The following is a 17,417-nucleotide window of genomic DNA, read 5'->3' as shown; positions in this document are numbered from 1 at the left end:
GAGTGTTGGCCTTTGGGTCGGTTCACTGCAAAAAGATGGAAGGAAATGGTAGACGATTAGATTTTTGCAGATTGATAGACAAGGAAGATGTAATAATTAATAATTTTACGCTCGCAATTTCATCCTTTTCGAAAGCAAGTTAACGACTGATTTCATTCTTCTCATTCTCATACGTGCTAAAAAAAAACAAATCAACAAAAATAATAAACAAATGAACGGAACTTCAATTCTTTGATTTGAGTGGTATGATAATTGGCCGAAGCCAATTATTTAGTTTGTTTTATGCCATCCACACCCTTCAAAAATCGCAAAATATTGAAGGGGCGAAAAAAAAAAACATGGCGGCCCATACTCCATCTTCAATAGGAAAAATGTTTCCTAGCAACTATTTTTTCTTTGTGGAATTCAAAGGAACAGTAGGGTCTGGGACCATTTGGGCAGGAGCACCTATTTTGGGCACTTGCTGCTATAACTCAGTCAATTTCCAACCGATTGACTTGAATTTTTGAACATGGCTAGATTCTGCGCGTATCTGATCGTGTCTCAAAAATCAAGTCAATCGGTTTAAAATTGATTGAGTTATAGCAGCAAGTGCCAAAAATAGGTGCTCCTGCCCAAATGGTCCCAGACCCTACTGTTCCTTTGAATTCCCTACTTAAAACGATTTTCTTTTTACTTGACTATTTTTCAATAACTTCAAAAATTTTTAATTTTTAAATATTTTTTTTTCTATTTTATTTTGTTTCTCAGAAGTTTAGTGTGCGGAATTTCTGTAAACATTTTGAGAATTTTTAAATATGTGAGCCAGATTTATTTGAAATCTTTACGAAATCATAGGCAGAACTTCAAGAGGTGCTGGATTTCTAAAACAGCTCATATTATTTCTAAAAAAATCTTGAAGAGCTTCGTAATTACTGGAAAAGCTTCTAAATGTATTGTGAAGATATTTAAGTGGAAATTACAAATAGCATAGCATTATTTTCGGATTATTTGCAGAAAAAACGTATAGCAGTTCATTCAGAGTTCAGATTTTCTGAAGCAATTTTGGTAGAAACTAATAGCAGCCAGTTGTAATCCTTTCGAAACTTGAATAGTTCACCGTTGAAAGAGTTTTTGTAAAAACTTGCATGGAGGAAATTTGATAAAAAAAAAGTATATTGTCAAAATATACAGTGTCTGATTATTTTCATGATATAGCCGTGGATTCATTCTAAGAGATCTATGGAAAGCCTTACTCAAGTTACATTTTCTAGTCAAGAATACTAGGCTCTTAAAACCACCATAAAACCAAAATAAAAGTTATAAGGTTTTATGACGGTTGTCAAAACCTCTACAAGGCTAATTGGTCAACAAAATGTTAATTGGGTAGTGTGTACTGCTAGTTTTTTAAAGCATATGAAGACCAACAGAGGTATGACCCAAATGGAGTGCGTTTATTACTTAAATAGAATTGAAGGTCGCAGGGGAGCTTAGATAGGGTTAGTGGATAGGAGATATTTTTTTTTCGACAGGTCAGAAATTGAAATTCAAAAATCCTACACATTCCTAAAACGTTTCGGAACATTGATCTCACAAGACTAAATGACGTAAATCGATTATGCGTTAAAATCGATGATATTCTTCAGAAGATCCCGCGCTGTAGCTGCACTAATGCGTGCTCACGCTTTTCTGCCGGAAATAAAAAGATTTTGGTTCAATTATCAAATTCAAGCAAACTACTTTGACCACATTCTCGTCCCTGTTGAGGAGAGCTTCAGGGAATGTCATTGAATTTTCTGAGGAATTTAATGCTATTTCAGGGCATTTTAGGGTGCGACAGGCACTTTCATGAGAGCTCAGAGTGCCTTTAGGGCGGTTCTTTGCGATCAAGTGGGGTTTGATACTGTTTCAGGGATATTCGTGGAGGCTTCGAAAAGTAGAGAAGGAGTTTCCGGTGGTACAGGTAACCACCCAACTAGCAATCACTCATATAACAAGCACTTTTTTGACGAATCAATTCAGCATGATGCTGAATAACATTCGGATAATTCTCAGGTACATACTTTGTTCGGGTTTTGTTCACACAAATTTGGAGAAATTATGAAGCATAATGTTGTGTACCAACTGAACTATTTGTTGTTAAAGGCGTTTTACAAAAATGAAGTTATGCTTTCAATCAGCTTGAGCAAAAATGAATAAAAATAAATAAAAGACAATTTTTTTCAATTGCCACGAGAGTTCATGATTGGCACTTATGAACAACTATCATGAAATAATAACTACACATAAATTTATCTAAATCAAGATTCGAACTCGAGACTCGTCGATTGCCAGCCACATGCCTTCAGAAGCGCAATCCTAGAGATGATGAATTAGAGCACTCAAATCAAAACATAAACTTCCCGTAGTTTAACAATGATCACACTTCACACCTCGACTGCTATTTAGCAGTGGTGAATTGGCACAGAGTATTATGGTTAGAAACTGAACAACCAATTAATTCAGCTACTGTTCAGTAAAAAAAACACGTGTTTTTTATTCTGTACTCTGAGTCGATGTATGATGAAACGAAAGCGCTTATTTGGCTTGTGAAAACACGTCATACAAATACATGTGCTAATTTGTACACAAACTTAACAAGAAGCAGAAAACTGGCTTGGTAAACTATTTTGTAAGGGGATTACTGCACGTCGAATAGAAATCTTATTAAACTCTTGAAAAAGTGCTTTAAATGATCATTGTTAATACGGATACGAAAGGTTGAACATTTGCTACATTTTCAATTGAGATAGCATTTTTAGAGTAATGTGTACAACATAATTTTAGTTCAGCTATCATTACTATTATAAAGCAACTATTCAACATGTATGCTTGTTTGTGGCTTGCGATTGTTAGTTGAGCACCAAGTACTGTTCTGAGAATTATAACGGCCATTGAATAGCTTTTCAGTGTTTTCGGTGCTAAACAGCTCTATATGAGCATTACAAGAACTAAGATAAACCCTGTATGCCAATAGCCTACAAGCTGTAAAGAAGTTTGTGAGTGCTGTCACAGGGCTTGGAGCACATGACGTTTATATCAATCAAAATAGATTTCGACCAAAACAGACTCAATTAGGTCATGATCAATACATTTTAACATGAATGCTGATGGATCGGTATCGAGGGAACGGGATTATTTTTGTCTCGATTTTTGTTATTTTGCTCGGAATGCTGTTGTTTAGTAGATACTGGAATCTTTCAAAATTTTCTTGATATTTCCATTTTTTGCAAGCATTTGTGATGATTCTAGACACAATTCTCATAGTTTATTAGTTCTAAGACAAACTCCAGCTCATTTTCCTCATACTCTGAAACGTTTCCCGACCATTTATATAAATATTGCATCTCCTGCAATCCTGTATCAATTCCTGCATTCGTCACCACCAAGCTTTGGTGGTAGGCTCACTAAATTTAAGTGGTAAGCATCACCCTCCCATATCATTTTGAACCATCAAGATGCTGAAACAATGTTGTTTTTCACGGATTCAAATAATTGATCACACTGTTCTTGTAAGGTAACGATGGAGCAGATGGGAAACGCAACGGATTTGGACTTTTGATTAGGAACTCGGAGGACAACAGCAAGAATCTGGATCAAGAAGCATAAGCGTAACTAGGTCATAAGTCTAGGGAGGGCTAGGGCCATGTTGATATAGATTTTGTATACTCCAGAACTGCTCCGAAAATACTTATCACCTGAATATTGCGATTCTAGAGAGTGCCTGCCAACCCCACCTTGCCACAATATTTACGCCAATGTCAAGAAGCGAAAGAAGTATTTTTTTTTTCTTTTTTCTTTGTCTCATTCAAAATTTTGACAACTTTCGCTCCAGAGACGTGGTACGAAGTTTTGAAGATGGTCAAATATCAGCCGAATAATTTGCCAATAGTGGCTTTTGAGCAGCTCTACAAGAGGATACAGATCCAATTAACTCTGTCAGCCAGGTTCTACATATATTCGACTATAGAACCGACTTAATGCCATTTTACGGTTAAATGGTTACTTTGGTGGGGTTTTCAAAGCAATTCATGTTTTTTTTACGGGACTCCATCAGAGTTCAAAAGAAGTTTTCGGAGTCTAAGAGGAGTTTCATTGGGGCTTGGGGGGCAAAACGTTGAAAGACAAAACGTCGAACACGTGAAGTCATTAAATGTCGTTTCAAAATTATGCGCATCTCAGCAGAAGATGTGGCAAATAAGAATCGCTAATAGCTCCTTGATCGAATAAGGGGAATCAACGTAGGTGACAATTCCAATAATCTGTGGGAATCTATCCTCAAAGCACGCTACTGCGTGGGGCCCTAAGTAACAATGAACGCTGAACAGTGAGAGTATTAACTGAACAGTGGCTGGTTAATGATGTCAGTGGCTGAACATAATGACAGCTAAATATTGATCGGAAGTATGGCTTGTTCAACGGGAATAGCTTTGAAGCATACACCAACATGCAGAATTATTCATCTGTTGTTCAACCTTTAATCAAATAATTTTTGACAGCTGATCCTAGCATGTTTTCGAGAAGTTCACATTGCTTCTTCAGCCTTAATTCAGGCTAAGTTCAACTTACGTTCTTAACTATTCAGGCACAAGAAGCAATGATCTTGTTTTTGAGGATACGTAAACAATTGTGGTGTATGTGCTAAGTTGAGTGACTATAAATTAGGAGGTCTGAATTCGATTCCCAGTTTTACAAAATATCAATTTATACATTCCGAAACATCTCTATTGGAAAAAGAAGCAGCAAATGGTAAAAATAGGCTCATGAAAGTGTTTTTTTATTTTTATTTTTATACAATTGATAAATTTGGTTGATAACTGACTAAGCGCATATTAAGCTTTAATACAACCTTTCAAAGAACATCAAGTTAGCTGATGGTTGAATAAAATCACCAAAATTAGATGTTTAAGAGATGAATAAAGGATTGTACCTCTTGTACTCAGCTTTTGTTCAAGTGAAGGCTGAGGAGAATGGTATGGCAAATGCACAAAATAGTGTGGAACAAAATGACATGCGGACATTTTACGAAGCTGCCAAAGGCGTGTAGAGAAAAATAGCGCCGTAGCTCTTCATTTGGAATGTCTGTAAACGAAACTTGCAGACAGATAAAACTAAGTCTAAACAGTCGTTGAACTCCAACTTTGATCGAACATAATTGCACGAGGCTCTGCGACCATGATTTTTTTTTTAAAAGAGCCTCAAATGATCACTAGCTGATGCGTGCACAACCAGGTAATAAGACCATTCAATTACCTCGTGCCCCTGTTTTGCAAGCTTTAGTTAACCGCACTGTGAGGCCCCCATTTGCTTCGAATACAATCAAATTCTATTCTGGAAATGTTACTATAATAGAGGTATCTTAATTTACCAGAATAGATTCTACCAAAATAGAGGTTTACGGGGTACCTCCATCCAGCAATAAATCCTTGCAACGCCTATTTTGAGCAATGAGCTAAAAAGGAACTTTATTTGTTATTTTGACTTTTTGATTACTTGAACAGTGTTCAATGAACACCTCATCGACCGTCACATAAAAGCAACGTGCTTTTCTATAGAAGCATTGCCGTCATTACAGCTGGCACCATTTAACCTCTTCAATATAGTCGATTGAAAACCTTTTCAAAACGTTAAAAAGTACCCTAAAAAGACACCCACATAGCCAAACCGCCAGTTTCCGTTGGTTGCGCCCTTCAGTCATACTCGACTCACCAGAAGCGCAGAAGAGACGATGACGACGACATGTAATCATAGGACCTGTATCCACACCAAAACTTTGCATTTGTTTCGATATCCCATTCAATCGTCGTCGTCGACGTGGTTTCAATGGCTCGAGCGCGCGCGAAAAAGCCTCATTCGTTATTTTTTTTTTGCAGCTTTTCCGCAGTTTTACCTCATCTCATTAATCTCGCGCCCGAAATGTTTTGAAGTGAATATTCCTTTCCTCATTCAGCCTTGTATGGGGCCGCGGCGGCGGTACCTACGACGAGACCCGCCGAAATCCGATTGATCGATTAATTGGTGTTGTGAGGGGAGATTAATGGCGTGGATGTGTGGAAAGGAAGGAAGCTCGATTAGCCTGCTAGCGGATCTCGGGTCGGTCGGCTCGCTAGACGCTCTTCCACATATGAGCTATTACCGGGAATGATGAATTGATTGGTTGGTTGGTTAGTTGGCTGGTCAGTCGGCGGCTTTTGCCTATTGATTTCCAAAGTGTTGTCCAAACATGCAATTTGCTGGCCGCATCTCGGAACTACGCTCTGCCGCTGGAGAAATTTGGCTGGTGGCGCGCGGGACGTTCGAGGGGCGAAGGTGGGCAAATTAAAAGCTAAAGTGCGATGATGAAATTTGGAGAATACGGGAAAAACGGTAGGTGAGAAAATCATATGATTCTGGTGCGAACTCTCTGGTGGAATGCATCGCCGCCGGCGGCGGAAGGGGCTTCCTGTAAGCGAACTCTTGCGCACTCGGTACGGACTGACCCCGTATCGACGGCGCTTTACCTCAGAGTACGATGGGTGAGTTCTTTGATAAGAGCATATATTAGATTAGGAAATGGGAAACACTTTTTGGTGTAATCGATGGGCTAAGTGAGGCTAATTGTTTTGTAACGGAGCTGCCGCCGCTATTCGAGGCTACTAGTTGCGGCTAACTTACGCATTTGGAGCTTGCATAGACCACCCAAGGAAGTAGTCATTTCCCGTGGAAGCTAATCGACGTACTTGAAATGTGATGATGCAGGTGTTTCATAAAACTGTATCTACACTGACGCACAATCATCGTTCAAGTGTGGCTTAGTGGCTACTCCAGTTGACGGTGCCATGGAATAGCTCAATTTTTCAAACCCCACTAAGCCCTCGCAAGTCGCAAGTCACAAACCGCACCTACACGGCGCGGACAGTAGAAGGTGTAAACTGCGTGCCATAGTCGTTATGGGCACGAGCCCACAACCAGCTAGCGACAGAGACGATGCTTCTTCATCGGATCGGCCTCCATTCCATGTCAAGATTAATGCCCGGATGAATCGGGGCACAGTGGTTCAGAGGTCCCTGGAGATAAACACAGCAGACGGAGTCGAAAATTGGCCGCGTTCTGATGGACGAACGGCATTTCTCCGATATTATTGACGTCAGGACCTATCGTGGCGCCAACAACGACTCCGACCGTTACCTGGTGATGGTCGAGCTGCGCCCAGAACTTTCCGTTATCAACAATGTAGAGTACCGGCGACCGCCGCGGAACAACCTTCAGTAGCTGAATCAACCGGATATCACCACAGCATACGCACAGAATCTCGGTCGAGGCAGCGTTGCCCGGCAAGGGCGAGCTCGATGTGGCCCCTAAAGGACTGCTTGAGTACAGTTAAAGCAGCCATCAACGGCGTAGCGAAGCATATCATGGGGTTTGTTGAGCGGAGTCAACGGAACAAATGGCTTGCATATGATTGTCGATAATATTGCAGCATTAAACCCGGCAGAATATGAAACGATATAAACAGAAGTGGAGCAGCAAATGCACCTCTTTTCGGGATAAGTAGCGTCACCTAAAAGAAGCGGAGGAAGGAGTTCTGTTCTCAATAAACTCAAGAAAAATCTACAATAAGCTCCACATATCCAACAGCGACTTCGTGCCACGAGACGATATATGAAAGGAAGAGGCTGGGACCCAAACATCATATATGTCACAAAAGAATCAAGAAAGTGCAGGTTTTTGGTTGCAAACGAGTCATTGTCAAGTAACTCTAACATTGGGCTAGAATTACATAACTGTAACTCATGCGCGTGCAACCAAATTATGCAGGTAAAGCTGATCGAAAGGTGGAAGCTGCACTTCGATGAGCACCTGAAAAGCGTGGAGAACGAAAGCACTGGAGGCCACGGAGGAAACGACTACGCCAGGTCAAACATTAAACTAAAATGATCCAAGCAAGTTATGGATGTCAATAATCAAACCGAATGATACGGATGGTATCGAAGCTGAACTCCTTTAGAGATTAATTCAGAAATTCTTCCGGGTTTTCTAAAAAAAAATGTGTCCAAATATTACTTAAGTCTTTCCTCCTTGAATTTTCTCAATAAATCTGTCTAGCCATTTTTTAAAGCTTTCTGCTAGGATTCCTCAGAAACTTCTCTAAGGATTCCTTTATTTCGCCTTCCAAAGATTCCTACATTAATTTCTTCATGGATTCCTCTGGAAAACCTTCAAGGGATTTTTTTTCAGCAGATCTTGCATGAATTCCTTCATAAATTTCTCCAGACAATCATCTACGGATTCATTTAGAAAGTCCTCCAGGGATTTCTTAAATAGTTCTTTTAGAGATTCTTCCAGAAATTTATGGACAATTTTTGTTTTAGAAAATATTCCATGGGTTTCTGCAGAGATTGCTCTTTTGAAAATGTCCTCTTAACATTCCACAGATATTTTTCCAAATCAGATTTCAGGAAATTTCTTCAAAAAATATTTTAAGAACTAGCTGACCCGACGTGGCTAGCCACGTTAGCTAGAAAAGGAAAATGTTTTTAAAATTCCAGTTACACTTCTTCAATGAAACTGTTTTCGAGAACATTCCAGAATCTCTCTCCAAAATGTTTCTCTCTTGAACGTTTAGTAATCTCCAGAAATTTCTCAAAATTTAATGAATTCTGATTCTCCAGAACTTTTCAGAAGGTCCATTTAACATTTTTTTTTCTTGAACGTTGACAAACTCCCCGAACATAATCGGCATTAAAAAAATTGTTCCAGAAAATTCCAGAAGGTTAGTTTTCTTATTTTTTTCTGAAACATTCAGTAACTTCTGGAAAGTACCTGGGAAGTTTAATGTTCCAGAATATTCTAGAGATTTTTTTCTGTTTTCATTTGGAATGCTCAGTAGCTTCCAGAAATTTCTCAAACGTTTTATGAATTTGGTTGTTCTAGAACCTTCTTAAAGGGTATTTTTCATTCTTTCTGGAACGTTTACAAACTCTCAGACACTTTTCGTAAATTTAAAAAAGTTTGCAAAAGGTCTTTGTCTTGTTTTTGTCCAGTAACTTCTCAAAAGTTCTAAGAATTTTGATTATCTAGAACATTTTCGTAGATTATTATTCTTCTTTCTTAAACATTCAGTAATCTCTAGAAAGGTCTCGAAATTTGATGAATTTTGGTGTTCCAGAACATTTTAGAAGGCCCTTTACTTCTTTCTTGGACTTCCATTAACTTCCCAAATTTCTTCTAGAGATTCCTCCAGATATTTAATTGGGAATTCTTCTAGAAAGCCTTTTATGAACTTATTCCACCGATTATTTTAAAAATTCATTCGAAAAATCTTCCACAGATTCCTTCAGAAACTCCTGCAGCAAGTTCCTTCAAAAAAAAAAAAACAGAAATTTGGAATTTCTTGAGAAATTCATATAAGGTTGCCTTCACAAAATCCTCTGAAGATTCATTTAGAGATTCCCCCAAAGGTTGCTTATGAAATTCTTCCAGAGACTCTTTCGGAAACTCCTCCAGCGATTTAATAGTTAATACCTCGATAGTATATTTCAGTCAAATATCCAGTGATTTCTGTAGGTTTTCCTCCAGAGATTTCTTAAGAAAAATCCTCAAGAGATCCCTGCAGAAAATTTTCCTTGGAAATGTTGCACCAAATCGCTTCAAGAATACCTTCTTAAATTTTCCTAGGATTCTTTATTTCTTCAAATTATTTTGCGATGCCTTCAGAAATTACTGAAAAACATTCCTCCAGATATTGATCCATGTATTTTCACAGAAGTTTCCCCAGAAATTTGATTATGGATTTCTCGGGAATTATCCAAAAAATGCATTTTGTTCTTGAAAAAGACATCTTTTTAAAATTCTACCTTGAGTTTCCCAAGGCAGTTTCTCCAGGTATCCTTCTTAAAATTTCTTCAGAAATTGAAAATGGTTATATTCAAAATTTGTCATGTATGTGGGGGTAGAAAGTGGTTTCAGGGGTGTTTCAAGGAATTTCAGAGAGTTTCAGGGTTTTTGGAACGTTTTAAGGGTGTTCCAAGGGGTTTTAAGGAAAACCTCTGGAGCATTTTAAAGGCGTTCCAAAGAATTTCAGGAGCTTTTCAAATTGATTGTAATGATTTCAAGAAGCGTTTCGAGGCATTCCAGATCAGAGTCGTATCAGGGGGTTTAGGATCACCTTTAAATCAAAGGAGTTTCAAGGTCATGGGACTATGGAAGTTTGATGAGTGCCACTTGAAAGGCTACAACGTGTTTTTTTTGCACAGGAGTCTCTGAAAAAAAGCTCTGAAACTTCCTGAAATGCCTCCGAAAACTCCCTTAAACGGAACCTATTTAACGCGCCTCAGATCCTCCGATACCCTGCCTTCGCAACACATCTGAAACTCGTCGAAAATGCTTTGAAATTTTCTGAAATGTCCCTAAAACCTCCTCGCCTTGGTGTAACTCACCTAAGACCCTCTCCAAACCCCGAAAACGCCAAAGTAACACCTCTGAAATCCGCTGAAATGTCCCTAACACCCCCTATAACGCTCTTGAGACTCTTTATAGTGCCCTAGAGACTCCCTGCAGCCCCTGGACCCCCTTGAGGCCTCCTGAGACTCAATTGTAATCCCCTGAAACACCCGCTCGAGACGCGAAACAACAAAGGTCGGTTCGGTGATGTATGCGTCAAACACAAAAAATCAAGCATGAATGAAATGATGGGCAAATGTGACAGTATTCTCTTTGCGGTGAATGAAATTAAAAATCGATTAGAGAAAATTGAAAATAAATTGGAAAGAAGTGGGTGTGATGAAGCCGTGAAACAGTGTGAGAAAAATGTTACGTTGGTAGTAGAAGAATCTGCAAAATTGCATGGAGAGCAGTTGAAAGTTTTGGAAACACAAATAGCGAATTCAACTAACAACAGCCCTGCTGTGGGCAACGGCCCAGCATCAGCAGTCGGTGATGAGTACCCATCCGCCGGTAGCTTTGTTGAAGTGGTGAGAAGAAAGAAGAGAAATCAAGAATCTGTCTCGGTATTGCGATCTGGACGTGTTCGAAATAATAGTGTTGCTACTCCAAATAATAACGAGACCAGACGTGCGAGTGCAAGGGCACAGCAAATTAACAATTCTAGTGCGGTTGATGTGGTGGACATAAGCGGAACAAGTTCCAATAAGAAGTTTGGTTGTACAGTGCGGGTTAAACCTATTGCGACGCAGTCTAATCATCAAACGAAAAAAGAGGTGAGAAGCAAAATTGATCCGTCCCAAATGGGAATAAAGAGTGTGAGAAATGGCATGAATGGTTCAATAATTGTTGAATGTGGAAATGTGAATGAAGCGGAAGGACTTGTGAAAGCTATCAAAGATAAGTTCAACGGGGCTTATTCAGCCGATATTGAGCAGCCAAGGAGACCAAAGATAAAAATCTTGGGAGTAACAGGTAATTACGAATCAAATGAGTTAATGGAAATTTTAAGTGAACAGAACGGAATTGAGGATGTGCAGTTTTTGAAGGTGTTGAAATGCATTCCTTCAAAGAAAAACTCCGAGAATGAATATTCTCTTATTTGCGAAGTAGACGCTAAGACGTTTGAGCTCGTGATGCGCAAAGGTAAGCTCAATATAGACTTTGAAAGGTGTCGAGTAATGGAAAGTGTTAATTTATTCAGATGCTTCAAGTGTTGCGGATTTGGACACAAATCTACTGAATGCAAAAATAATCTCCATTGCGCAAAATGTGCAAAAAGTCATGATGTAAAGGACTGTTCATCTGACCAAGAATTTTGCGTCAATTGTATTTATTCCAACAAAGAAAGAAAAACACAGTTTGACATTAATCATTCATCGTGGAGTGTTGATTGTCCAATTTATTTGAAGAAAGTCTCAATTTCAAAAAGTTTTATAAATTATGATGCATAGCAATCAAAAATAGCGACGGATGTCGTTCTTGTCAATATTGCAGGCATAACGTCGCATTTCACTGAGTTAGAAATTTTGGTAAGTAGAATGAAACCAAAAATTCTTATGTTAACAGAAACACATTTAACTTCAGATGTTGGAGTAAGTGAGTACAATATGCAAAATTATAAAGTAGAGTGTTGCTATTCATGTTCTAGGCATACAGGAGGCGTAATCATGTACGTTCATAAGTCAATAAAATATCACTTAGTTGACAATTCTACATGTGGGCTAAATTGGTTCATTGCTATAAAAATAGCCAAAGGGTTAAAGGCTGGAACATATGGGTTGTTGTATCATTCACCAAGCGCTAGTGAGCAAGATTTTTTGCAACATTTGGAACAAAACTGGCTTGAGAAAATAGTCGACGAGAAAGAAATGACCCTGATAGCGGGTGATTTCAACATAAATTGGCGGAATACCAACGAGAGCAGAAATCTTCGTAACTTGATGCAGTGTTTTGATTTGAGTCAGAAAGTGAAAGAGATTACACGACAAACTGTCAGATCGCAAACTATTATTGATTTAGTATTCTGTAATATTGACGAGGTGAAGGTCAACATAGATCAGTACAATAAAATTTCCGATCACGAAACAATGCAAGTCCATTTTGGTGAGAGTTCAGAACCTTTGGAAGAATTTGTTACTTTGAAAAGTTGGAGAAAATACTCTAAGAACGCACTAGTCTCGTTGCTCAGACGCAGTATGCCCAATAATAGCGATAGAGAATTAGATGTAAAGGCAGATATATTGAGCACAGTGTTAACTGATAGCATAAACAAACTTGTTGTTGTCAAAAACATTAAATGTAGAAATCGCAAAAAATGGTACCGTAATTTCGGGTGAAATTGATCACTTTTCGCAGTTTTTTGCGTCTAATTTTTGAATGTTTGTCGATATGCAGGTGCTCAATGCTTTAAAACAAGTACGACCGTGGTTTTCATCAGTCAACGAGGTTAAAACTTTTACAGCAAATCATTTTATTATAATAAAAATCATTTTAAATAAAAAATCAAAAATTTTACTTTCGGGGTGAAATTGATCAGTCAGTGAAACGCCTTTGTAAATGCTGAAAATTAATTTTTCATCTAAATTAACCACCCTAGAATGCGAAAAGCAATGCAAAACTGTTACAAGTTTACTAAATTTTTAATTGTTTCAGTTTAAAGTTTAATAAATCGAAAAAAAAACGCCTAAAAGTATGCAATTTTCTCACTAATTATGTGTATCAATATTGTACTTCCGAAAAAGTGCAATTTTATGCATAAATTACAATATTTATAGAACTTTTGATGACGAAATCGGGTTTAACGAATACTTGGCAACTAAAAACATTCATTCGAATATTCATTACATGTGTGATACAGCTACGTTATCAAAAGTTTGGAAGTGTCTATGAAGATCGCCTAACACGCAGTTTCGGAAAATATTGACTTTAATACCGAAATATGTAACTAATTGGCTGTAAAACATGTAAACTCATCATTCAATAACCCTTAAGCAAGGTGATGGCCATTTTCCACAAATTGTTTAAAGTTTAAAGCGTTATTTTTAACAAATAAAAATGAACCTCTCGTCGATCAAATTCACCCCACTGATCAATTACACCCGAAATCACGGTACACGATTGATTTAAAAAATTTACAAGTCTCGAGAGACCAAGCGTACAAGAGAGCAAGTGCTAGTTGGGATGAAGCCGATTGGCAGCAATATAAAGTATTGAGGAATGAATATTCATATTCTATCAGAAAAGCGAAGGCAACATTCACGCAGAGGAAGATTGAACAAAACAGGGGAAACAGTAAGGGACTATGGAAAACTCTTAAATCTCTTTGGAAAAGTAAAGAAAATCATGTGAATAATATCAGTTTCAATGGAGATAATGTAACCAATGACCGTGAAATATGCGAAAGGTTCAACAGTTATTTTGTAGACAGTATTCAGCAAATTAATGACAGCATTGAAGATGTAAGTGACTGCTTTGAAAGTGAAAATGAACAGTTAACTGAAAATTTTAATGTATTTCATAGTATTTCTCATGATAAGTTATGTAAATCTATTGAAAAAATTGGTAGTTCATCAGGTATCAATAATGTAAACTTACAGGTTCTGAAAGATTCTTTGGAGGTTACTGGAGATTATTTACTAGGAATTATTAATGATTCTCTTGAGCAGGGCAAATTCCCAAGTAGCTGGAAACAATCAACAGTTGTTCCCATTCCAAAGGTGGCTGGAACAACAAAAGCAGAGGAATATAGGCCAATAAATATGCTGCCAATTTACGAGAAAGTATTGGAGATCATTGTTAAAGATCAATTGCTTGAGTACGTTAATGAGCGGAATATATTGAGAAGCGAACAATCTGGATTTAGGCAGAACCATTCATGCGAATCTGCATTGAACTTGCTTTTATACAAATGGAAACGAATGATTGAGGAGAAGATAACTATTGTAGTATTGTTTTTGGACCTCAAGCGTGCATTTGAAACCATATCTCGCACAGAAATGTTGAAAACTTTGAGAAAATATGGTATAGGAGGAAATGTTCTCAAGTGGTTTGAATCTTATTTATCTAGTCGTACACAAATATGTCAATATGGAAATTCCACTTCGTCATCAAAATTAGTGCCGCTCGGTGTTCCGCAGGGAAGTGTTTTAGGACCGATTCTGTTTATTTTGTATATTAACGATATGAAGAAAGCTATTAAACACTGTGATATTAACCTCTTTGCAGACGACACAGTTGTTTTTATTGCCGAAAAGAATGTGAGAATAGCTATTAGGAAGATAAAAGATGATTTAGCGTTATTAAACAAGTGGTTGAAAATAAAAAAGCTTAAACTGAATGTACAGAAAACCAAGTCAATGATAATCAGCAACAAAAAGAATTTGAACAACACAGAACTTAAAATAGAGATTGAAGGGATTGAAATTGAAAAAGTAGATGTTTTTAAATACCTAGGAGTTCACATTGATTGTAAATTGTCATTTAAAGAGCATATAGATAATGTAGTAAAAAAAGTAGCAAGAAAATATGGAATGTTGATTCGTTTGAAAAGTCAATTGACGTTTTGGAGCAAAATATATTTATATAAAACATTAGTGGCGCCTCATATTGACTATTGTTCATCTGTGTTGTTTTTAGCCAGTGATACACACTTGAAAAGGTTGCAGAAGTTGCAAAATAAATTTATGAGGTACATATTAAATTGCGGTAAACTCACTCCAATACTAGGTATGTTGGAAGCTTTGCAGTGGCTTTCAATAAAAGAACGAATAATCTTTAATGTAATGACGACTATTTTTAAATTGACAAAACACATGTTGCCAGAGTACTTGACAAATATTATTGTAAGAGGACGAAATATTCATTCACATAGGACTAGACAAAATAATGATTTGCGTGTTGTGCCGTTCACAATGACAAGCACACAAAAGTCGATATATTATAAAGGAATTAGAATTTTCAATGAATTACCAAATGAAATAAAAAATGTACGAAGTGTTCAAGAATTCAAAAGAAAATGTTCAGAATGGATTAAATTAAGATATAGGTAATAAGTTGAATTTGTAATTATGTTTGTAAATTATCAAAAGATAAATAAAATGAAATTATTATTATTAAATTATTATTATTAACACAACGAACTGGTCTGGATCCCCGAGCGAGAAAAGATTAAAATTGAGTAGACACGCTTCTATCGGATCTGAATCCCGAGATAGAGATTTTCAAAATTCTATTTGTCAAATAGTCTTGACTTCCTGAAGAACTTTGTCGAAGACGACTCTTTTCTTTCTGTTATTGATCTCGAAATAGAGAAGTTTGAAACTAACGACTGGTTCCACCTAGCGACGAAATCTCCAACTAACTTTTGAATTATCACATTGCTCTTGACGTCCAAAATAACTTTGCCAAAGACGGCACTTTTTTATCTGCTGTGGATCCCGAGATAGCGGAGTTTAAAACTTTATTTGACAACTAACGCCACCAAGTGGCTAAATTACCAACTAAATGTTAAATCACCAGATAGCTTTTGACTTCCTGAAGAACTTCACCGAAGACGACACTTTTCTATCTGCTCTGGGTCCCCAGATAGAGAAGGTCGAAACTTTATTTGACGACTACCACCACCTATCGGCGAAATCACAAATTAATCGTTCAACCACCAGATAGCTCTTGACTTCTCAGTGACCGGTGGTCCTCTACGGATTAGAAGTATGGATCATTGAGTGGAAGGATTTCTGCAAGTACTTACTCGAAGTTTTTGAGCAACGTGTGATAAGAGTGTAGAATGAGACGTCTGTTTGTCTGTGGTATAATTCAAAATCTAAAGATCATATATTCTGACTGCATTCAAGGTTATGTTACGTGGGATAGACAGAAGTATATAGCTAGTGCTGCTTATAGAAACCAAGTGCAACCATCAATTTTCCACCAACTCTTCAACAAGCTGAACCACTGTGCGGGGGCGTCACGCAGCGCGCGACAAATTATCCCTCATACACGAGAACAAACATCAACTTCTGAAACAAACAAGCACCATGTGAAGAGGAATATGCGTTCGACGTGGTGGACGTCCTCCAGACCCCCAAACGACACAACGTAGGTACGCGCAAATGTCCTGGCTAAAGCGCGTTGTGGTAAGAGATTTTTCATGTTTTGCTGTTGGAGATTCATCTCTAACAGCAGTCGTCTTCGTCATCGTTGTGTCGTTATGCGCCGCCAGGTCCAACCAGGGACGAGTCCGGCTCAGTCACATTGCCAGTCAGTCCGTCCGTCACCCCGATGCTCTGTGGTAGTTGCTGGTAGTAGCCCCATGTAGGTAGTTGGATATCGTTACTCTGCATACGATACGACACGACGCGAGTGCGCTCACCACCAAGTCGCGTCGTTGTCGTGGTCGCGGTGCTGGTGGTTGTAGTATGTAGTAGTTGCTCATAACAACGTGAACTCAGAGCACACCGCGCACCACCAGAGAGCCAAAAGTCGTGACTCGAACAAACTTTTCAATTGTTTGGGGGTGGAACCGGAGTGATTTTTTATCTTCTCACTCCCCCGACTGCGTCGCGTCGCGTCGCATCAGCAGCGTCTGCATCCGTCATGTTCGCTTCGGAGCTTCAGCCTGAGTAGCGAGCCAACGAGCGTTTGAATGCTGGTGGAATGCCTTTTATCTTCCTTGTTTTGTACCGATTTGGATGTTGTGGGACCGACCGCCGCGCCGCGCCGCGTTGCTCGCTGCCGTTGTTGTTCTGCGGTTGTGTGGTGGTTCAAAGGAGCACGGATGGACGGTGCAAAGCAGCGAAAGAAAGTAGTCAAATTGTCCAATTAGGCTGAACAAGCATCGAATTAGGCGATCGTATTAATTATCTTGGCAGCGAACCGGGCCGGGCCGGACGAGGGGGTGTGGACCGGATCGGATGATAATTTGCAACCGCAGTGGGAACCCTGACTAGACTAGAGTAGATCACATCATCTCGGTGAGC

General features: G+C 38.4%; 1 protein-coding gene across 1 annotated transcript; it reads left to right on the top strand.

The window, feature by feature from the left end:
* Positions 1–10,287: 10,287 nt before the first annotated feature.
* On the top strand, positions 10,288–12,732 carry LOC134284518 (uncharacterized). Its single transcript, XM_062843474.1, has one exon. It carries the CDS (start codon positions 10,677–10,679, stop codon positions 11,892–11,894), a length of 1,218 nt encoding a protein of 405 aa, XP_062699458.1. The 5' UTR covers positions 10,288–10,676; the 3' UTR covers positions 11,895–12,732.
* Positions 12,733–17,417: the final 4,685 nt, after the last annotated feature.

Source organism: Aedes albopictus, unplaced genomic scaffold (genome assembly GCF_035046485.1).
Source record: "Aedes albopictus strain Foshan unplaced genomic scaffold, AalbF5 HiC_scaffold_241, whole genome shotgun sequence".
In the NCBI taxonomy this organism is placed as follows: Eukaryota; Metazoa; Arthropoda; class Insecta; order Diptera; family Culicidae; genus Aedes; species Aedes albopictus.
The sequence above is the reverse complement of the archived record's forward strand: the minus strand, read 5'-3'. Positions and strand labels throughout refer to the sequence as shown.

Bases quoted from the DNA above. Each gene is read 5' to 3' on its own strand.
- LOC134284518 (XM_062843474.1), top strand. From the start codon at position 10,677: ATGAATGAAATGATGGGCAAATGTGACAGTATTCTCTTTGCGGTGAAT.